Source organism: Prionailurus viverrinus, chromosome D3, assembly GCF_022837055.1.
Source record: "Prionailurus viverrinus isolate Anna chromosome D3, UM_Priviv_1.0, whole genome shotgun sequence".
Lineage (NCBI taxonomy): Eukaryota > Metazoa > Chordata > Mammalia > Carnivora > Felidae > Prionailurus > Prionailurus viverrinus.
Genome location: NC_062572.1, coordinates 6,683,920 through 6,706,669, shown reverse-complemented (window position 1 = coordinate 6,706,669; position 22,750 = coordinate 6,683,920). Strand labels below are relative to the sequence as shown.

The following is a 22,750-nucleotide window of genomic DNA, read 5'->3' as shown; positions in this document are numbered from 1 at the left end:
CGCCTATCAAAGCCCGGCTCAACTCTCCCACCTCTGAAAAGTCTCCCCTGGCTGGCTGCCCTCTACTGGTGTCTGCTCTTGTGTTTAATCTGGCCCGCCTCCTTCTCGAGTCTTGAGCTTCCTGAAAGAAAAGAATTGCATCCTCGCGTGTTCTAGTCAGGCACATACAACATTTCATAAATGGCCTCCATACGGTCCTAGAAAGGAGATCAGTTCTCCTCTGGAGGAAGGTCTGCAGCTCCCCTCTCTTTTCCTGCTCACAGCTCACTTCCCGTAACCGATGCCTTCGTCTCCTTGCGCTGCCATAACAAATTACCCGGAACTTGGCTTAAAACAAAGGAAGTGTGTTCTCTCACGCTTCTGGGGGTCAGAAGCCTGAAGTCAAGGTGTATCCCTCCAAGACTCCAGGGAAGAATCCTCTGCTCTCCCAGCGGCTGGTGGCTCCAGGTGTCCCTTGGCTTGTGGCCACATCATTCCAAGCCAGTCTTCACACGGCCTTCCTCTCTCCTTGTCTTCTCCCCTCATAAGAACACTTGTCATTGGATTTAGGGATCACCCGAATCGAGGATGATCTCATCTCGAGATCCTTTTTTTATTACTTTTTAAATGTTTATTTTGAGAGAGAGAGAGAGAGAGAGAGAATCCCAAGCAGGCTGTGCGCTTCAGCACCCAGAGCCTGATGCGGTGCTCAAACCCACAAACCGTGATGACCTGGGCCAAAATCGAGAGCTGGCCACTCAACCGACTAAGCCACCCAGGCGCCCCTCATCTTGAGATCCTTAATTACACCTGCAGAGATATCTGCCCCCCCCCCCCACAAAGGTCACATTCCAGGTGGACACATCTTTTAGGAGGCAACCATTCAACCCACTACAACAGGCTTCAAAAACGACTTGGATTTCCCCCCCTTTTCTTCTCTTCCTTCTGTCTCTGAGTTAAAACCCCTCAAAGGAGAAGAAAACAGACCTAGTGGCTCCATTTAAAACGTGTCTGTGATGACACTCAAAGAACCTTTTAATGAGTGGTTTTAGAATGATCTAGAATGGTTCCTCATTAGTTTAATGGGCATTTCGCAGATTGGCTTGCCAGGAGCAGAGCAGATGAAGGAGACCGGAAGCCTGGTGAAAGAGCTTGACGTAAATCAGGACAACATTATTAAAATAATGCTCTGGATCCATATACTTATCCTTAGCCCTCAGCTTATTTAACCTCCCTGGGCTTTAGTTTCAACTGTAAGTTTGGGGATTTGATGGGACAGAGCTCTAAGAATTCTGGGAACTCCAACATCTTAAGAAAGCAGGGAGACAATGCACAGCACAGACCATTTTCTCTAATGATCTCTAAAGCATCAGCCCAGAAAGGCCTTTGCATCATCACGTTGGAGCCATTTCCATCACTGGACAACATTCTGGAGCAATCTGCTCAAAGTGGGCCGCACCTGGTAAGAAGGGGGAGTCATAGGACTGGGGGAATATAGAAATTCTATTTAAGTGGGCTTTACTGTGTACCCATTAGCACAGCAGCATACACAGAACTTACAAATAACCTAATCAACAGTAGTAAAGGTATTCTCAGAAAAAAAAACTTAAAAAAAATTTTTTTAACGTTTATTCATCTTTGAGAGACAGAGAGAGACAGAGCATGAGCAGGGAAAGGGCAGAGAGAGGGAGACACGGAATCCGAAGCAGGCTCCAGGCTCCGAGCCGTCAGCCCAGAGCCCGACGTGGGGCTTGAACTCACAAACTGCGAGATCATGACCTGAGCCGAAGTCAGACGCTCAACCGACTGAGCCACCCAGGCGCCCCGGAAAAAAACCTTTTTGAATATATGACCAAAAAAGTTTGGGGACCCGTGACCTAAGAAACTAGTTAGGTAGGCAGTTTGACCGCCAGACAAGTTGTGGGTTGCAGTATCATGGTTAGCTTACCACAATCAGTGACTCCAATGTGGCGTTATGCCCTCAGGACAGTAAAACTAGACTTGATTTTATATCAAGTCAGGTTTTGATCAGAGATCCATTCCCAAATGTATTAATTTTCGGTTCGGTTTCTGCCATTACTCCCGTCCTGCGAGGGGTCAGATAACCAACTTTTAGGCTTTGCCATATAGATTGGCCATACAGTCTCTCCCATTGTAGCACTGAAGCAGCCTTACACAATACATAGAAGGAAAGGCATGACTGCGTGCCAATAAAACTTTATTTACAACACTGAAATTTGGATGGCATGTGACTTTCGCGTGTTATAAAACAATCTTTTTATTGTTTCCAACCATTTAAGAACGTAAAAACTATTCTGAGCTTGCAGGGTCTTTCGAAAACAGGTGATGCACTGGTTTTGACCCGTGCGTGGACTGTAGTTTGCCAATCCCTGTTTTAGACTACAAAATTTGTTTCTCAAGCATGATTCCCTGTGGGTAGAACACCAAAAAACAGGGCACGTAAACCTTCAAGGGCAGAATGAACTTAGTTTCAGATCGATACCTCTGAACAAGAAACACACTCAAAAAATAAACTGTGGGAACACAAAGTTAAACAAAAACCCAGGATTAACGCGGGAACTGAGAGAAATGCGTACTTTATCTTGATCTTAGGCTCGAGATGAAAATGGGGGATGTTTTGGAGAGTCTTCCTGTTCTAACCAGCGGCATCTTCACGAAACACTCAACTTCCTACTATGGGTTCACGCTGTTACATTTCCTACCATCCTAATTTATTCTAGTTTGGATTTCTCTAGTAATTAAGGGCTCGCACATCAATCTTTGTTGAAAGCTTACCTCGCCTGGAACCAAAGGTGAGCGTTTTGGTGTTTGTGTTGCTAAAAGAGGTCCCCTCCAGAGTTCCCCCAGGAAGGGATACTGAAGAAACGGGCGAGACGGGCTACCTTGAGGGGTGGAACAGCCCCCTGGGGCTGCGGGGGCGAGTGGTGGGAGTGGAAGCAGGTTTCGCTGTGTGTTCTCGTCTGCTGATCGGCTTCGGTCCCGTGGTATTATTTAAGCGAACGACTAACCCGAAACGTTAAGTCTCCCAGACTGATGAAGCAGCCACGTAGTCCTCCTACCCTTGCCTGATACTCTGTGGTAATTCTTAAATGAGGAGGGTTTGGTGATTTGGAACCAACCGCAAGGCACTTGCCTCTCCTAACCCAATAGTGCACTTGATGCCCGGCGTGGGTAGCTTTCGGGAGACGAAGCCAACGTGCCGAGAATCGGACTCTAAAAATAAGCATTTTGCACATTTCTTTTAGCCTCTTTTCTCTCCATAAAGGCCTCCACAGATGGCTTCTTTACATCATGCTCTCAAATGACTAGCTGTTAAATATTCATACTTATGGAAATGGTACTGTACATGCTCCAACCCCCCAGCCAGTTAACATTTGTATTTTCCGTATCTCAAGGCCCTTGTTCTTGGGCCTTGTCCTCTGTAGAACACAAACTCGTGCACACACACACACCCCCATTGTAGACACCAACTTTTTGCCTCTCTATGACTAATTTGCCTAGAATAGTAGTTCTTTTATTTTTAAAGTTTGTTTTATTTATCTTGAGAAGGGGGTGGGGCAGAGAGAGAGAACCCCAAGTAGGGTCCGCGCCATCAGCGTAGAGCTCAACTCCGGACTTGAACTCATAAAACCATGAGATCACTACCTGAGCCGAAGTCAAGAGTCGGATGCTTAACCGAATGAGCCCCCCGCGTGCCCCTCGGGCAGTAGTTCTTGACCAAGGGGAGATCCTGCCCCCCCAGAGGACATTTGGCCACGTCTGGAGACACCTGGGGCTGTCGCAACCGGGAGGACAGCAGCGCGTACCACCGGCATCTCACGCGTTAGGCCCAGGGATGCTGCTGCACTTCCCACGACAGCAAACGGGACAGCACCTCACGAAGAATGGCCCGGCCCAAATGTCAATAGCGTGAAGGCCCAGGGTCCCACGGTGAGGCTGAAAGCAGACTTGAAAACACCGACGGGGCACAAAGTCCAAGCGAACTGGAACTAAAAACTCGGGGATGGTGGAGGCGTCCAATGAAGGTCAGGTCTCTTAATTTCTTATTCAGGTTAATACTAAGGTTATACCTTTAAGGGGCGCCTGGGTGGCTCAGTCAGTTAAGCGCTTGACTTCGGCTCAGGTCATGATCTCATGGTTCCTGAGTTCGAGCCCTGAGCGGGGCTCTGTGCCAGCAGCTCAGAGCCTGGAGCCCGCTTTGGATTTTGTCTCCCTCTAGTCTCTGCCCCTCCCTCACTCACACTCTGTGTTTCTCAAATAAATAAATAAATAAATACATGTAAAAAAACTTTTTTAAAGTCCTGTTTCAGTCTTTAAGCTCAGCTTACAAATATTTTATCTTGTATTTTTGAAAGATTTTTATTTTTTAAGTAACCTCTATGCCCAGTGTGGGACTCAAACCTACAACCCTGAGACCAAGAGTCGCGTGCTCTACTGACTGAGCCGGCCAGGTGCCCCCTCAACTTACACGTATTTTAATAAAATTTTAGTTAAAATGTAGAACACTCCCTTTCACTCATTCCATTAATACCCAATTATCTCACATATTTGACAGATTAAATCCCCCTAAACATTAACACCATTTACAAACTTGATTCAATTCCCTCAAGGATTTCAAGCTACAAATTGAGATGGTTCTCTTACGCATTTCAAACCCCACAAAGACTCACAAATAAGCTGTATTCCAAACATTAAAAAAAAAAAAAGTCCATCCACGCGTTCCCACCCTGCCTCCCGCTGCCTTTCTCCAGGACAACAGTGCTGGCTCCTGGCCCAGGCCACCTAGGCTGGACGGGAGCCCACCCCGCGCCGGCTCCCAGATCTGCGCTGGTCTCCTCTGTGAAGAGGGAGGGACTCCAGCCTCCCAGGGAAGGTGGCTCATCTTTCCGTGGTGTCCTCTCATCTGTCCATTCCCTGTTCTCTGGCTTCCCAAGGCCAGCGCAAGACTGGGCCTCCTGGCCAATCCTTCTCAACGAGCTCCAGAGCTCAGCGGGAGCACAACACTGCCGCGCACCGGCCTCCACCCGTCCCAGCTTCTCCGGTCACTCACCTCCCGGGCCTCCCCTGCTCGGGCACACGTGAGCATTCCTGCTGTTCTCCTAACGGCCAGGACCGCAGGAATCTCCCGTGCTCGCTCGTCTGCTGTCTCGGCAGTAGAGGAAGTACCCGCGAGGAATCACCCGTGGGGACAGCATGTGACCCGATGACAGACACACGCTTCTTCTTAAACTCTTACTATATACAGGCACCAACCCCCCCAAATTGGAAACCGAACACCTTTCACAGCTCACGAGCCAAGTAACTTCATCTGAGAACGAGGGAGGGACTGAAGACCAGGGAAATGAAGACAGAGAACACCCCACAGCCACCGGCATACACCAGGCACTCCGTATTCCCGGATAGTTTTCGACATCAAACATTTTCAGTTTTTTCATAAGCAGAGCTCGGATCGTGGACTGGGTGGCTCAACGCCAGGAACGAATGATTTTAAACAAGAGCCTCGTGCCTGCCTCCACGTCCTCCGATGCTGGCGGCCACCCTTCTGTTCTGTGGCATCGCTCAGGGAAGACACTCGAGAGGGGAGGCCTCAGGAGCCGCGGGAGGCCGGAGGACCCCAGCCCAGGCCCTACCGCACTGTCTGCGGGTGCGGCGGTGTGCGCGCTTCTCGCCCCAAAGAGTGCCGGCTTCTGGGGCGCCTGGGTGGGTGTCGGTTAAGTGACCGACTCTTGATTTTGGCTCAGGTCATGATCTCACGGCTCGTGGATCGAGCCCCGTGCCAGGCTCTGGGCTGACCTGCTTGGGGCTGACTCCCAAGCAGACTCCGCTTGGGAGTCTCTGCCCCACCCCGACTCTCTCCCTCTCGAAATAAACAAACTTAAGAGGTGCTCGGCACCCAGATAAAGAACACACAGAGTGGGAAAAAGTGTATTAGCCAGTTTAATTGATTTAAGAATCTTACAAAAAAAGAAAACAAAACAAAAACCACAACAACAAAAAACTAAATACAGAATTGGTTATGCTTCATGGTTGATCGTTTTTTACTTGCGAGGGTAAACCTCGCTAAATGCAGCCGACACATTTTTATTGCATGAGACCCAATTTTTAAAGTTACACATCAAAATGGTTGGAACAGTCATTTCTGGACACTCGGTACTGTTTTCATCACGGAAGGCTGAATGGAGCAGTGCAGTATCATCAGAACAGTGCGTACCCTTCGTACACTGACAGACATTCAAGACAGAGTAGCAATATAAAAAGGGAGATTTAAAAAAAGAGAACCAAATAAAAACAACCAAGAGTTTACATCCACCTCTGTTTTCAAATTGTCTTTGGATTCCATCAGACGTTGTCTCAAGATGCACCAAGTCAGATCGGTAAAGGAGGAAGATCTATGCCTACGTATAAAAGTATCCTTTGCTCAGCGGAGGTAGAACCTGGCAAAAGTTTTATTGCAGAGATACAGCGGCGTACCTCTTCCCACCTCTCATGGTTGATGGTAGATACAAGTGGTTATTGAAAAATAATATCAGTAGTTTGCAAATTCAGTATAAACCGTGAACAGGATGAGTTTTTTCTAATGGCGGTGAGACTGCAGATGTGCTACGTAGAAAAAAAGCTCTCTGCCCCCTAAAGGGGAAGTCAGAAAGGAGGCTCAAGCTTCTATCCTCTTCAGTGCCACAAATACTGTCATAGCAAGAAAGGCCCTTGGGGCGGTGGTGGGGAGGGGAGGCGGAAGGACGAATGGGGTGTCCTCACTGAGGGGCCTGTGGACTGACCCTCGGGCCCGGAGGCGGCCTGAACTGCCAGTAGCAAAGAGAACGGGGCTGGCGGCGAGGGGCGCCCCTCGGCACTGCTGCGCACAAGCTCAACCACTCCTCGGGCGCCAGAGGAAGGGGGAGGACGGGGCGGGTTTGGGCCGGGATTCCCACTGGAGCTCATCTCTGACTGGGCCTGACTCAGGACACGCTAGGTTCCCAAGACTTACCTATCTAAATGCAAACAACTTCTCAGTTTTCAGCAAGTGTACCAAGTTCAGTAGTGGTGAGTGGAACATGTATGTGAGGAAAAGGCCCAAGAAATGCCCACGGCAATCCTTCCTCAAAGTTACAGGGGAACATTTCCTTAAAGGTGCAAAATCTTTACATAAAAACCCAATGGTTGCCTCCCGGCTGATGATTCCCACCACTCTCACGAGCCAGCCCAGGGTCGTCCCTATTGGCAACGCTAACTGTCAAGAGGGCCTTAATCTGGCTCGGCACTGGATCTGTGGCCGATCCAGTCAAGGTCAATGCCCCAGTAGCAGTCCGAGCAGGTGGTGCGAGCAGCTCAGGGGATCCTGCTGGCCAGTCCAGCCATAGTTCACTGCCTGCTTTACCCTCAGCGCAGAATCAACCTATGGGCTGAAGGCTCGCGTGAAGCCCCCACAGCAGCTGTGTTGCTCTCTCTGGGAGGACAACGGTTCCTGACAGAACATTCTTCAGCGTTACCTGTCCAAACAGAGACCCACATGTACCGGGCCGGTCTCCCCGTCTGCTCTTAATATCCTCAACAGGTGAGAGCAGAGGCAGATTACCTGTGCTCCCTGCAAAATAACTTCCTGATTATTTTTTGCAGGTTAATGGTAGAGGCCTGACTTGTTTAATTCAAGAAACAAAAACAAAAACACGGAAACTCTGCGGCAGCAGGCCACAAACCAAGGTTCAGATCTGCAAGATTTTCTTCTCAGCTGGAAAGCCACGCAGATGAAGGATTTGGTACGGGCCTGAAGAATGGAAAGGGTAGGAGCAAGTCAGGTTACTGAAGAGCTACGTTTGATCCCAAATGCACTGAAGAAGTTAGAGGAGCTTAAAGAAGTCTTGGGAAGAAATGTTTTTTATGTGAAAACATCAGGCTCACTACAGCTTCCAAAGAGCAACATAAATGAGCATAACTAGTCATATAATGACAGTATCAGAAATTGCACTCAAGTACATTCCCCCCAATACAATGCATTGCACACAGTAAAAATTTGTAGTAAAAATGCAAAACACAATCAGGCATGTTGAAAAATATTAACACAAAACAGACATAGGAATTCTATAGTCAAGATGCAAAACTGAATCCTAAAATATATGAACAAATTCAACTAAGAAGTTTTTCATACTTTTATATATATATATATATATATATATATATATATATATATATATATATATAAAAATTATAAGATGCCCCGTATGGGAAGTCAAGAAAAGAATAAATAGGATTGAAGGGAGGGGGGAAAGAGAAAGAAAGAGTGGGTAGGGTCCCAATTTACAAGAAATATTTACATTCAGAATTCAAAAGAACTCAGCATTTCTATATATACACATTTATGTACATATATATAAGTACAGCATAAAATCAGAAGGTGGGTTTTGGGATTTCACCTCAAGTACTCAGAAAGAAATTACTAGCTAGCTTGAGTTGCAGGTATCTATTTAGTTGAGTTTCCTTCACTTACATGCCCCTTAAAAGACACCGCATTTGTATCGGATAATTGGCATCCCATGAGGAATTTTCACAAATGGGTTCTGCTCGCGGCTATCGCCACAACGGGGACTGCCTGCCTCATTCCAGCAGCAAAGTGTGCACGGCCCTGTGCGTGGGTTTTGTGGTTAGCCAGGGAGACCCTGGACACAGGAGGGGGAATCAACAAATGCCCATCGTCACAGCGGTTGCCTTTGCCACTGGGATGCCTGAACTAACCAGACATCTGGCTAACTGGATCCTGGCCTAACGGCGACTCTTACGCAGCACCATTCTTAGAAGCTATCAAATATCACCCACATAACGTTTTTAAAATACGAGTATTTAGATAGGGACCTTCCTCTTAACATCTTACCAAGAACAGGACTGAAAGGGAAAATACTTTTCGTCTCTCTGTCGTGACTTGAGATGCACCAATCATTTGTAATCTACCGCTTTTTGCCCTCATGCTAACTGGGAAGTAGAAGGGGTAGGGACAAGGGTTCCCGTTACACAACTGTTAAGTGCTGTGCTGGTCATGCCTGTTAGAAGTTCTAATAGCATCACACGGAGGCTAGCAGAAGAATGCCCCAGGGACTACAGGCACAAAATCGCGCCTCTAAAATGTTATATTCTCCTGGAACTTGGTAATCTAGAACTTTTATCTTCACAGATAAAGCACACTAAAATGAAAAGGGTTATTGTTGCAGCTCAAAAAAAAAATGTCTCAAGTGCTAATTAATTGGACTGGAATAAATATATGTACACAAACACACACTACTACATTGCTTTGGATGCAAGTTCTTGCTAACTTATATACAGATGTAAAGAAAGGGTATTGAAGACTGTATCTGCAACATAGCAGCAAAAAGGGAAAATTGCTTAGGATATTTACTTTTTGATCAAGTTGTGTTTAAAGACATACTTTGTTAATACTTGTAGGACTTTACACATCATCGATCCCTATCTGGGTAATCTCACTAAACTGCAGATAAAGACCTTGTGGTGTGGAGGTTGCTAGATTAGGGGAACACTAATTCCCCCCAAGATACCATCTGAGCGGCTCTGGACTCAGGAAGTGAGTGGTTTTCAGCACAATCGACACTGTAAACTCTGAAAACGCTAACATGATTTACAATCAGATCTTTGTGCTCAGAGCCATATTGCTAAAAAGGGAGGGAGGAAAGGCATTGCAGGGGCCAAATGGACTCGCATCAGGTTCAGCAAGGCCCTGGGGTCAGACGTGGCATTCAGATCCTGAAACACACGGAGCCGTTTTATAGAAGTCAGCTGTTGTTAAGACTTGGGTTTTTAACAGAGGGGGACCCTGAATGCTGGCCAACCTGAACGTGCTGGCTTAGATGAGGATGAGGGCACAGTGTGAAGGTCGTACGTTCAACCTCCAGAGAGGGGGTGAGCAGCGGACTCATGGTGTCCTGATGGGAGGAGCACAGGCGTGTGGCACCTCAGCGCCCACCTCCCCTTACACCAGCTGCCTTTCTGAGGTCTCCTTTCAGACTTTTCAGAGGCCTTATTTCTGGACCTTATTTTTAAAAGCGAAACAATGCTGCTCCTCCAAGAACAGAACACGCCTATGCCCTTTGGTATCAAGACAGCTATTCAAAGAGCCAACACCACATCAGGAATCGTGGGGGTCAACTGACCACATTCGTCTCCCCGGAGGGAGCAGGCTTGTCAGGGTTCGGACCCGTCCCCAACTCTACTTCACGTTAGTGCGCGGATGGATGCCGAGCGGGCTACCGGATTAAAACAGAGGAACTAACTGGGAAGTTCTGCTGCAGGTGGGACGGTCTGCCCTTGGCTGCCAGCTGGGTCCAGCGGCCCTGACAAAGAACACTGGTTGATATTCACACGGATCACTGCCTGAGATAGAAAGCCTAGACTGAGGATAAAAGTTGCATCCACTTGGCAACACATGCCAAAGAACAGAAATGATTCTCGATGTGTTCTTTCACGTATCAAGCATAAATAAATCCAAAGGAAACGTACGGTAAACTTGACGTAAGCAAACTCGGCCTTAAAGAAACACAGGAAGATGAAAGCCCTAGCCATCACCGAACAGACATCTTGCCTGATTCTGCAAGAAGTTTCAAAAGTGACAAAGGAGAACACTTCAACTTGAGAAACATTCAAAACGACTATCGCTACACCCCTTTCTCGACACCATCTCAGTTTTGAGGGGTAGGTTTTAAGCCCAAAAAGGCTGCCTGGAGTGCCGCGTAACACGCCAGTTCTGCAGAATCCCCGTCACAGACTCTGCCTCTGAAGGTGGTGAGGGCCTAAGCAAGAGTCCACTTCTGGTTAGTAGAACAACTTTTTATTTGACATCTACAAGACTGTGGTATCTTGCAGCTTTTGACCAGGTTTATACAATCTCAATTTTTCAATAGTGCAACCTGTGCAGGCAAAACAAAGGGAAAGGAAAACAAAAGGAAACAAAAAAACCCAATTGTCCCCTCACTTGTTTCATAAACATCTATTATAGGCGAAACAAAACTTACCCATATTATAGATAAGTGTCTATTCACATTTGTACATTACCATTTTTAACAGCTTGAAATAAACTCTACAATGTCTTACAACACATTAAACGATATTCAAGTTACTGGGTAACAACAATAACAACAAGAAATAAACATACAGCAGAAGCCTCAAGTGTTTCCTCATTGTCTAGTTTACAGCTCAAGTACGGTTTCCTTTTTTATGAGTGACAAATTAAGATAATGGAGTAAAAAAAGATTGTTTGCAAGATGGAAGCCGATTTGTACTTCTTTCTAAAACGATCTTTAAGTTAAGGAAAATGTAGTTTTAAGAAAAGCAGGCTTGTAGCCATTTTTGCAGCACACATTAGGAATACTATTAATACATTAAAATTAACTTTCAGAGTTTTACCACCAAAAAAATGTATATACTCATTACCTTGACAAGAAACCTGGGGCAGGGAGAAGAGGGTGAGGGGAATCCGCGGGGTGAGAAGCAATACCCAGGTATAAACACTATAAAAATGCAATAACCAATGCTGTACATCTACAAATGTTTCTCTCCGTTACTTGACTTGTTTTCATCTTGTTTACGCATGCTTTCAAAGACATGCACTGTCAGAACAAAAACTAAAAAAGAACCCGAATGCATGATATGCAACCTTTCATTTCATGCTTTAATAAACCTATTGTTTAATAAGTTGGAAAAAGAAACCAATATATATTTTCTATATTTATAGACTCAAAACACATGCATCTGGGGATAAGTCCCACAGCAATTGCATGGATGTACTGCGTTAACCCTGAGCACTGTGTAACATAAAAGTAAAGCCAGTTTGGGAAGTTCCAAGCATTTTTAAACCAATTGTGGTTTGTAGCCTTTAACAAACTCACAAACAAACAGACACACGCACGCATACATACCCCTCTGCTCACCCAAAGTAAAAGCATATGGGAAGTACCATGGGAAAAGCAAAAGGAAAGACATATGTACCACCATCGGCACTGCTGATTTTCAGTTTTGCTATCTATTCCAGGTTTGTCCTTATTCCCAAAAAAATTAACTAGAGAGAGCACAACTGAAAAAAATTATAATTCTTTGGAAACTGTCCCTGATTTTTATGCAAATGATATGCTTCAACAGCATTTCAGATACATCCATGTTGAAACCTGTCTGTTCTTAAGCGTTGCTCAAGTTGGCGATGCTCTGCGGGTGACGCTGCTGCCAGAGCTGTTTCTGTTGGACCGCAAGCTGTTGAGACTGGTCTGAAGTTGACAGGAGATTTACAAGAGGAGACACACAATTTGCAGGAATGATCAAACCTGCAATTAGAAACAAGAACTTATCAAGGCTATATCCAAGAGAAATCATACTGTGTTTTACAGCTGCACAGCACATTCCAAATGAAGCATAACATTAAGTGTAACAAATAAGACTCCACCCAAACACTAAACGAATACTTGAGAACTGAAACTGCCCCCTCAGAAGTAACCCAATTCCTCAGCAGCATTACTCGCAGAGACCTAAGCATATGCAAAGTCTACAGCAACACTGACTTCTCGGTGGAGGATTGGAAAATGGACTATAGTGTCTATCTACTGTCTTTGCAGCTCCACAAATGCAGGCGAACACGACCTTCTTTGGGCAGGTATTAATGGACCAACAAGGCTACAGAATAGTGGATGTGAATTCAACTGCTTAGTGAAGCAGGTAATTTCCAAGTGGGCACGCTACAGGCGTTAGCAAACTGTGGAAAGTATACGCCCTCGGTAAAGGAACTTTAACTCCTCCCATGTGGGAACAGGGGCTAGATGTTCCACATAAACTGTGTGTGTGTGCACGTGTGTGCGCGTGCATGCGTGTGGTTTTTGAGAAAACAAAACCCAGGCTTTGGTTTTTAAATGTTGGCCAACTAATTCAAATGCAGACTCGCAAAAACCAAAAATATCAAGAGGGTCAAAAAAAAAAAAAAAAAAAAGGTCATGGACTGACTCTGGCCCATGGGCTGCCAACCTGCAGCCCACAATAAAAAGGAAGGTCGTCGTAAATGCAACAAACACGAAACCACAGGCCAAAGTGCAGTAACGATGAATTCCTGCGAGGCCTGCCATTTAGAGGATGGTGGGAACAGCTGCCCGGTCTGCCCATGCTCTCTGCTAAAACTCCAGTCCCTCCTCTGTGCAGTGACTGTAGTTCCAGTCTCAATGTGGCTCAATGACTGGAAACGGGTAGACTTCAGAGGATCCTGGGCAAGAGGCTGGGCTCGGTCTTTATACCACAGCCTGCACAGACAGCGACAGTGAGGAAGGGGAGCAAGAACAGCTGAGAGCGGCCTAAAATAAATGACATTGTAACTTCAGCTAGAATCAACAATGCCCATTCAAAGGTTTACCTTCCGTTCAACCTTTTAAGAGCATATAAAACAAGCTCTCCCCCATTACTGGAAGAGATACTGATTCTAAAACGTTAGAAGCAAAATAAAAAGAGAATAGGATCTGATTTTTCCCGATAGCTCAAACCCCCCAAAATTAGACTCACCTACAATCCGTTGTCCATCCTCTGTTCTCAGTCGAACAATCTGCATTTTCACATTTGTGCCACTGACAGATGCTAGAACACCCTCAACCTTTGTCCAGACACTCAGTACGGAGCCACATAATACGTAGTATGTGCGGCAACGAAGACCTATTTCACAAACTAATCCCAAGCTTGCCTTTTTACAGTTGCCACGCCTAGGAAAAATAGGGAAAAATATATACGTATACACATACACGCACGTGAACAGCTAGCAAAGTCTACCTAGGTTTCAAATGAAAGATGTCCTAGTCCAATTTGCCTTTCTTTATTGACAGTTTCTTTGATTACGCTCTTATTGACATATTGGATTATCCTGTCCAATGTAAGGTGTCATTACTGGTTTGTTAAGTTTCTAAAATTTGTTTTAGAAAATAAGATTTCTGGGGCCTGACTCCCAGTTAAAAGGGTTTATTTACTGGGTTTGATATCCATTTAAACATTTGTCTTTTGAAAAATTTTTTTCATTTACATCCAAGTTAGTTAGCATATACCGCAATAATAATTTCAGGAGATTCCAGTGATTCATCCCCTATGTGTAACATCCAGTGCTCATCCTAACAAGTGTCTTCCTTAGTGGCCCTTGCCCATTTAGCCCATCCCCCCACCCACAACCCCTCCAGTAAACATTTGTCACTTTAACATCTGTTAGTTTACTATATTGACGCTAGCTTATAAAATAATTCTGTTAGTTACTTTTAAAGTATTGAACAACCAATATATTATAAATCATGTCACTGAGAAAGGCCTCAGCAAACCAAAAGAATGGAACTATTAAATTTTTTTTAAACTGTAAGAAAAAGAAGACATGGTTTATAAAATTATACAATTTATAAAATTTTTAAATTTATAAATTTATATAATTCCTTAATAAAATTATATTTTTAATAGTAATTCAAGAGGATACACAGTAGTATTGGGCACTTGTCTTGCTAATGCTCAAAGCAAATGTTTTAGAGAGGACTACTGTAAGTTAACTTTAAAAATATTTTATCTTGAAAGATTTTCCTAATTTCCAAAACACTAATTTGCTCTCAAAATGAAAACAAAAACATTGCTCGTATCAAATTTATCTTCCTACATGTCTTAAAAGAAAAAAAAAACTAGCTAAAATTCATCCATGTCCTGTATTCCTTTTCATAAAATGGGCCAGATACCCCATTGTCTACTTAATGGGTGAGGAAACAGTAGGTAAGGAAATAGGGGAACCATGATGTGCAGGGTATTACGTGCCCTCCACACCTACGGCCTCAGCTGAAGTGGACACTGTAAGTTAGGGGATGACACAGTGACTTGAAAGAACACACCTCCAGCCAGCCTAGTGGCACAGTAGGACCACTTCCAGGGCTCAACAACAGTCTTCTGGTGCTGTCAGCAACTCTAATTTCCTAGAAGTTTCCTAGCCTTAAAAATGAAAAGTGATTTGGGATGCCAGTACCTTTTTTTTTTTTTTTAAAAGAGAGAAATAAATAAACAAACAAATAAATGAAGGGAAGGAAGGAGAGGAGAGGGAGAAAAAGTCAGCTTTAACAAGGAGGATAGACAAGTCCATACTGCCAGACTGCAGCTGGCCGGAAGTAACAAAGCACTGGTGAAGAACACAGGGGACACCTGAACAGCGTGTGGTCCACAGACATACAAGCAATTCTAACTGAAGAATGACACCTAACATCAGATAATCTGTTCACGGACTTCGAGAGACAGACAACTAAAGAGCAAACGTGTGTTTCAATTAAGTCTTGATTACATTTTGGAAAATAGGGTGAGAAACATGAAATACTAACCAATAAGCATGAGTACAAGTGTCTGCAGATGAATTATACTGATCTAACCAGTGGATCAGGGCATCATCTGAGACTACCTGTGAAAATAAGACAAAAATTCCATTGAAACAGGATTGTTTTAAACAAGCTGGTTGCCTTCCTATGTTCTCTAAAGCCAATTTACAATCCTCTCTATACAGAAAATCTGGCCCGTTACTAGCTGCATTTGAGCGCCCTTCATAAAATCCTGCCATTAGGCTCTTCCTATGTAACAAATGTTTCCAATAGCTAGTTTAATGTTAATTGTTGAAACTGGCTAGGAAGAATAGTAATACAAGGTAATACTAAGAACAAATAATAGTAATGCTAGAAAAAAAGTAGTCATTCACCGCTTTTCTACAAATCGTTGTAAAACAAATATTTTTAACGGTTCTATTTTTTTGAGTTAACGCTCAAAGTTTCTTTTTCTACAACACAAGCTCTTTCAAATAATCATCTTACAAGTTTCTTAAATGGTTGATGACATTAAGACTGGTATGTTAATGTAACAAAATGTGACAAAATGTTTCCTAAAAATAATTTCCCTGTAATCAAATAGGGAAAATTCACAACATAATTTTATATATAGACATAAAGCACTCCTAAACAGTTTCAATATATTATTATAAAACAAGTATTCATAGATAGTATAATACAAATGAAAAAATACCTTCTTATATTTCTTTTTTAGATCAGCATAAATTTCTAATTTGAGCTGTTTTCCAGTATTTGGTCTATAAACTAAGAAAAGCTTCTTTTTTGGGTTCACTTCTTTAACCAAGATGGCAGTTTTCTTGTTGTTCCTTATCTATTTAAAAAAAAAGTGAGAAAGTATAAAGATCTGTACTGCATACCTTAAGATACACTTTTTTGTACCATCACATTAGCAAATGCAATCCTTTGAAAGACTGTAACGCCAAATAGGCACATGAATCTGTAACTGTGGAAAAGGACAGCAGCTGCTCATCTACCTGAGTTTTTACAAGGTCTCACCAGAATGAAGACTGAACCTGAATTCTTAGGTACACTCAAAACATAGGTTGAGGGCCAAGACACTCCTTAGGAGATTGTTTAGAATAAGTTTTAAAGCATAAATGTCCAGTGGAGACAATTTCGCTTGTTCTAGGCCATGTTCTTGCCTCAGAGATCCAGGAGATAGGAGATTAGGGAGGGGGTAGAAAGGGTCTTCAGAGGAAAATCCTTTTACCTCTACTCTATTGTTCTTTAAGTGCTTATTATTTTTGAGAGAGCGAGTGTGAATGGGAGAGGGGTAGAGCGAGAGGGACAGCAGAGAGCCTGATGCGGGGCTCAAACTCATAAAGGGTGAGATCATGATCTGAGTCGAAACTGAACACTTAACCAACTGGGCCACCCATGCACCTCCCATTTCTTCTTTCATTTATTTTGAGAGAGAGAGAGGGAGAAAGGGAGACCGTGTGCAGGGAAGAACAGAGAAGGGGCAGGGCAGGGAGAATCCCAAACAGGCTCCAGGTTGTCAGCACAAGAGCACAACGCAGGACTCCAACTCACAAGCTGTGAGATCATGATCTGAACTGAAATCAAGAGTCAGACATTCAACTGACTGACCCACCCAGGCGCCTTACCTCTACTCTATGTTTAGAAATTTTCATAATAAAATGTGTTAAAAAAAAAAAAAAAAGTTACTCTCCTTGAAGTTACAATGAACCATAATCTCTAAGATAATGATTTTGATCACCCACAGTTCCCTGCACCCATCTATAATCCATCCATCAGGGCTGTCTATCCCTACGGTTGCTGTAGGGTGAAGTTAAGACATCACATGATCTGTAAACAGTAAAGCTACGATATAAAAAAGCCAAAATGTTGAGCAAATAATAAATATATATAGGTAAAAAGGGAAGACGTGGATGTATCAGACAAATGATGGAACTTACACATATTTTTAATTTTTTTAAAAAAGTTGGGGAGTTATGGCAGAAATACTAAGAGGAAGGAAAAAGCCCATTAAACTCAAGGAAAATTAAGACTGGAAAATTAACATCTCCTTTAAAGAATGGTGAACAATTTGTAAGCAATAATCTCTGGAGCAAAACTGAAGGAAAAAAAGAAGTTTCAAAGTAAAGATACTTTCTCAGCCCCTCTACAAAACAAAATGTTCTCTGAGCTACTAACTTTACATTAATTCTTACGCTGATAAAAGAAAAACACTTAATATTTTACTTATCTCTCATAGATATTAAAGATCATTTGTATGATCTTGAAACATTGTTTATACATTTACAAAGTCTATTAAAACAATAGCTAAGGTAAAAATTACATTTTCTGATGTTTTATCAGTTGATATGAAACTCCATATAATAATTATGCTTGGAGGACAGTGTTTAAAGCATTTAACAGTGTAATCTATCTTTACAGTGTCAAATTAGTTCATTACAATTACAAAATAAATCATCACGTTACAGTGGAAATAAAAGTGATTTTGACATGGTTTTCCTAATGTTAACACACATTAAACACTGTAAAGCACACCTGCTTGTTTCTGTAGAGTGTCAAAGACAAACAACACCTGCACCTTCCTGGAAGGATTGCCCCTTCTAAGGCTGCGTCTCCTCACATCCAATGGCCCGCTGCCGTGCAGGAAGTAACAAAGGACCAGTGTTACCACGCCCTTCCACTCAAAGGGAGACGAGGATCAGCACTTTCCTCAAAACGGACCAGCGTGTAAATTCTGGCCATAGTTTGGAACAAATAAAGAATAGCCAATACCCTAGCCCGCATCAATAAAAATCCCATCTAAGGGAGAATAATAAAATCTGTTGAATTCGATCAGTAATTGTGATGTAATACTGGTTTTGATATTATGATGCTGTAGTTTTACCAAATGTTACTGTTGGTGAAAACTGGTGTACAATTTCTCTGTATCATTTCTCATAACCTCATGTGAATCGACAAATATCTCAGTAAGATTTTCAAAAAACAAATTAACTAGGAGCCAGATTCAGTTTGAGAGCTTTGCTCTTGGATCAAGGGCCAGTAAATCAGGACTGTGACCAAATCAGGCCTGAGGCTCCTAAGCTTAAGAACACTTTAAGGAAAGCGATGCCTGCATGGCTCAGTCAGTTAAGTGTCCGACTTCAGCTCAGATCATGATCTCACAGCTCGTGAGTTTGAGCCCCACATCGGGCTCTGCTGACAGCTCAAAGCCTGGAGCCTGCTTCAGATTCTGTGTCTCCCTCTCTCTCTGTCCCTCCCCTGCTCGTGCTCTGTCTCAAAAATAAACATAAAAAAAATCAAAACAAAACAAGAACAGTTTAATAAGGAAAGAAGGAAGAAAGGAAGGGAAAAAGAAAAACAAAAACAAAAAAGAATAGTCAGTGGAAACCATCTATGGCCTACAAAACCTGAAATATTTACTATCTGATCCATTGTAGAAGTTATTTACTGATACCTGTTCTACATAGCTTATTTATGACAGCACCATATATGGTCTCTTTTATGCAGTTACATCTTCAACCTGGTCTTCATTTACAGTTGGCCTCTCCACAAATTTTGCAAATCAAAACTAAAATGTGGCACATACATACAAAGGAACATTATTCAGTCACAAAAAGGAATGAAGCACGGACACGTGCTACAACATGAATGAACCCCGAAGGCTTTTATGCCGGGTGAAAGCCAGACACAAAAGGAGAAGTATTCTATGCCTGCACTTACATATACGAGGCACGTAGATATGCATATTCATAAACAGAGGGGAGATTAGAGATTATTAGAGGTTAAGAGAAGGGGGAATGGAGAGTGTTTAACGGTTGTAGTTTTTGTGGGATGATAAAAAAGTTTTGAAAATAGAGAGTGGTGATGGTTGCACAATACTGAACATAATGCCACTGAATTATACACTTTAAAGGAGTTAAAGCGGTAGATTTTGTTATATATTTTACCACAACTTTAAAAGTTAACAGTGTACACTGAACTATACACTGAAGTGAATTGGATGGTATATGAATCCTATCTCAATAAAGCTGTTTAAAAAAAAGAAATGAAGGAATAGATTAAAAACAACTCACGACAAAATAAATAAAAGGTGAAAATCTAATCAAGTTTTTTTTTGTTGTTTTTTTTAATTTTTCTTTTTCAACGTTTATTTTTATTTTTGGGACAGAGAGAGACAGAGCATGAACGGGGGAGAGGCAGAGAGAGAGGGAGACACAGAATCGGAAACAGGCTCCAGGCTCTGAGCCATCAGCCCAGAGCCCGAGGCGGGGCTCGAACTCACGGACCGCGAGATCGTGACCTGGCTGAAGTCGGACGCTTAACCGACTGCGCCACCCAGGCGCCCCTCTAATCAAGTTTTTAATGTTTGTTTTTGGGAGACAGAGAGAGAGAGAGAGAGAGAGAGAGAGAGAGAGACAGCATGAGAGTGTGGGAGGGGCAGAGAGAGAGAGAGGGAGACAGAATCTCAAACAGACTCCAGGCTCTGAGCCATAAGAGAGCCCAATACAGGGCTTGAACTCAGGAACCACAAGATCATGACCTGAGCCAAAGTTGGACTGAGCCACCCAAGCACCCCTCTAATACTTAGATAAGAAATCTTGATAAAAGAGAAATTCAAGGAAACCATACTAAAGTCTTTGCAAATAAAAATAACTTAGAAAATTTTCTGAAATAAAAAGACTTGAAAAAGAAAAAAAAAAGATTTGAAACTTCCTATATTGAAAGAGCATATCACATACCTGAAAATACTAAGAATAACTAATACCAATATACGTTCACAAAATTATCAAACTCTAAAGGGAATCCTTTGAGTATGCAGATGAAAACAAAACAACCAAATTAAAAAAGGGAAAATTCTGGGCACCTGGGTGGCTCAGTCGGCTAAGCGGCCGACCCTTAATTTCGCCTTAGGTCATGATCTCATAGTTTGTGGGTTCAAGCTCCACCTCGGGCTCTGAGCTGACAGTGCAGATCCTGCTTGGGATTCTTCCTCTCACTATGCCCCTCCCCTGCTGTGTTCTCTAAATAAATAACATTTTAAAAACGAGGGGGGGGGAGGGGAAGATTCACTGAACTGTATAAGATTTATGTTATGTATGCTATACCTTAATAAAAACATATAAAACAAGAGCTGAAAAAAAACAATCTTTTTTTAAGCAATTTTTTAATCTTTATTTTTGAAAGAGAGACAGAGTGTGAGTGGTGTACAGAGAGAGGGAGACACAGAATCCAAAGCAGGCTCCAGGCTGTCAGCACAGAGCCTGACATGGGGCTCGAACTCACAAGCTGTGAAATCATGACTTGAGCCAAAGTCAGATGCTCAACTGACTGCGCCACCCAGGCGCCCCTGGTAAAGTGGTTTTTAAGTACAAAGGCACAAACTTTAACCATTTAAGAACTCAGGGAGTAATGCTCCCAAGCCCTTCTTGAGGATTCTACTACAGAACAGGCTTCAAACAAGATGATTAGTGATAGTAACCTCAGGACTAGTGAGAGGTGAGCATTAAATTTAAGAGCTAAGGTTAAGTATTAAAAGAAAAGCATACTATGTAAGTGCCATATGCTAACAATGCAGAAAAACACAGCTATGTTTTAAAATGGGAGAATGAGGGGCGCCTGGGTGGCGCAGTCGGTTGAGCGTCCGACTTCAGCCAGGTCACGATCTCGCGGTCCGTGAGTTCGAGCCCCGCGTCAGGCTCTGGGCTGATGGCTCAGCGCCTGGAGCCTGTTTGTGATTCTGTGTCTCCCTCTCTCTCTGCCCCTCCCCCGTTCATGCTCTGTCTCTCTCTGTCTTAAAAATAAATAAATGTTATGGGGCGCCTGGGTGGCGCAGTCGGTTGAGCATCCGACTTCAGCCAGGTCACGATCTCGCGGTCTGTGAGTTCGAGCCCCGCGTCGGGCTCTGGGCTGATGGCTCAGAGCCTGGAGCCTGTTTCCGATTCTGTGTCTCCCTCTCTCTCTGCCCCTCCCCCGTTCATGCTCTGTCTCTCTCTGTCCCAAAAATAAATAAACGTTGAAAAAAAAATTAAAAAAAAAAATGGGAGAATGAGGGGAAGGAGAAGTCCCCCCCCCCCCCCAAAAAAAAACCTCTCATGCTTTTTTTTCCAAATTATTTTCAGGAATACTTAGGTATAGTACCGTTATTATTTTATCATCCTGTGCGTGATGGAGAATAAAGATTATTACTGCAGAAGAAAAGAACACACAGATACCAGAGAAGAGAGGACATAAAAATTCCACAGTCTTTAAGAGGAAAGTTCAAGATATTAGGCCCTATGTGATTTCACATAGACACGCATGCATGCATTTGTGGATGTAGGGATGTGTGTCTAGACGTACACACACATACATATACCCACCTCCCTCCTCCTTAGCTCTGACAAATATTAAAGAATTATTTACACTAATAGCTAAAAATGAATCAATGTTTAAGATACAAAGCTTAATATAAGACTACAAAACTATGTAGTCCTTTATATTGGCAAAAGAAGGTCACTATCCCATGCAAAACAGTCCAATTAACTAATATATAATAATCCAAAACTTGTACCTAATATCCTTCATAATCCATTAAATGAAAGTGTCTATAAAAGGACAAACCCAGTTACAGAGATAAATGATCAAAACAGAAAAAGCTAAATACAACTGGAAAACTGGCACAAAGCAAATAGATAATTCGAATTCTGGCAATGGTGATGCATTATCTATCTTCACAATTAGCACTGCAAGGAAACAAGTCTTACTTGCAGTGACAAGTAAAAGCCATCATCTGGTCCTGTCAGCTCAGCCCAAATCTTGGTAGCTTCCTCCCAAGACATTCCTCTCTCTACACTAATCTGTAAAAGAAATAATAAAACTTAAATTACACTCATTTCTGTGAGTGCCTGTCACAAAAGGAAATTACATTTAAATGTGCACATTTTCCAAACTTACAGTGTATAACTCTACATGACCAGAGGTTGAATATCCTGGAGTCAAAAACTTCTTAACATCACTTTTCCTCACTTTTTCATCTCCAGAACCAAGATCTTAAAAAAGAAAAAGCAACATGTAAGTGAAAAAAACATTTTATTAGGAACACACAGGACATTTTCCAAGTTTCTCCACTTACCTAAAATTCCCATATCATATCTTCCATTTTTTTTGGCATTCTGAACAACGGCTGTAAGTGTGTCTGCAAAATACTGAAAGAGGGCATTCTGCTGGTGCACCTCCATGCCGAGAATTCTGTTTAAGAATTTTCCTATGTTATTATAATCTGCAAGGACAAGATTATATCAAATATTTAATACATTCAAATGGCAATTAAAATCTACTCGCCCCTGGAATTAACAACAACAACAACAAAAGATGGGGCGCCTGGGTGGCTCAGGTCATGACTCAGTTCAGGTCGTGATCTCACAGTTCGT

The 22,750-nt window shown here is 42.9% G+C and overlaps 1 protein-coding gene across 3 annotated transcripts in view; it reads right to left on the bottom strand.

Moving 5' to 3' along the window:
* Positions 1 to 5,924: 5,924 nt before the first annotated feature.
* SBNO1 (strawberry notch homolog 1) overlaps positions 5,925 to 22,750 on the bottom strand; it is a 59,358-nt gene continuing 42,532 nt past the window's right edge. For all 3 annotated transcript variants that reach the window (XM_047827555.1, XM_047827554.1, XM_047827556.1), the window contains exons 26-32: positions 22,453 to 22,599; positions 22,275 to 22,369; positions 22,085 to 22,177; positions 16,036 to 16,173; positions 15,348 to 15,424; positions 13,528 to 13,721; positions 5,925 to 12,311 (exon numbers count right to left, since the gene is read on the bottom strand). In XM_047827555.1, coding sequence (XP_047683511.1) covers positions 12,169 to 12,311; positions 13,528 to 13,721; positions 15,348 to 15,424; positions 16,036 to 16,173; positions 22,085 to 22,177; positions 22,275 to 22,369; positions 22,453 to 22,599 — 887 coding nt within the window. In that variant the 3' untranslated portion in view covers positions 5,925 to 12,168. The remainder of the gene's footprint in view (positions 12,312 to 13,527; positions 13,722 to 15,347; positions 15,425 to 16,035; positions 16,174 to 22,084; positions 22,178 to 22,274; positions 22,370 to 22,452; positions 22,600 to 22,750) is intronic.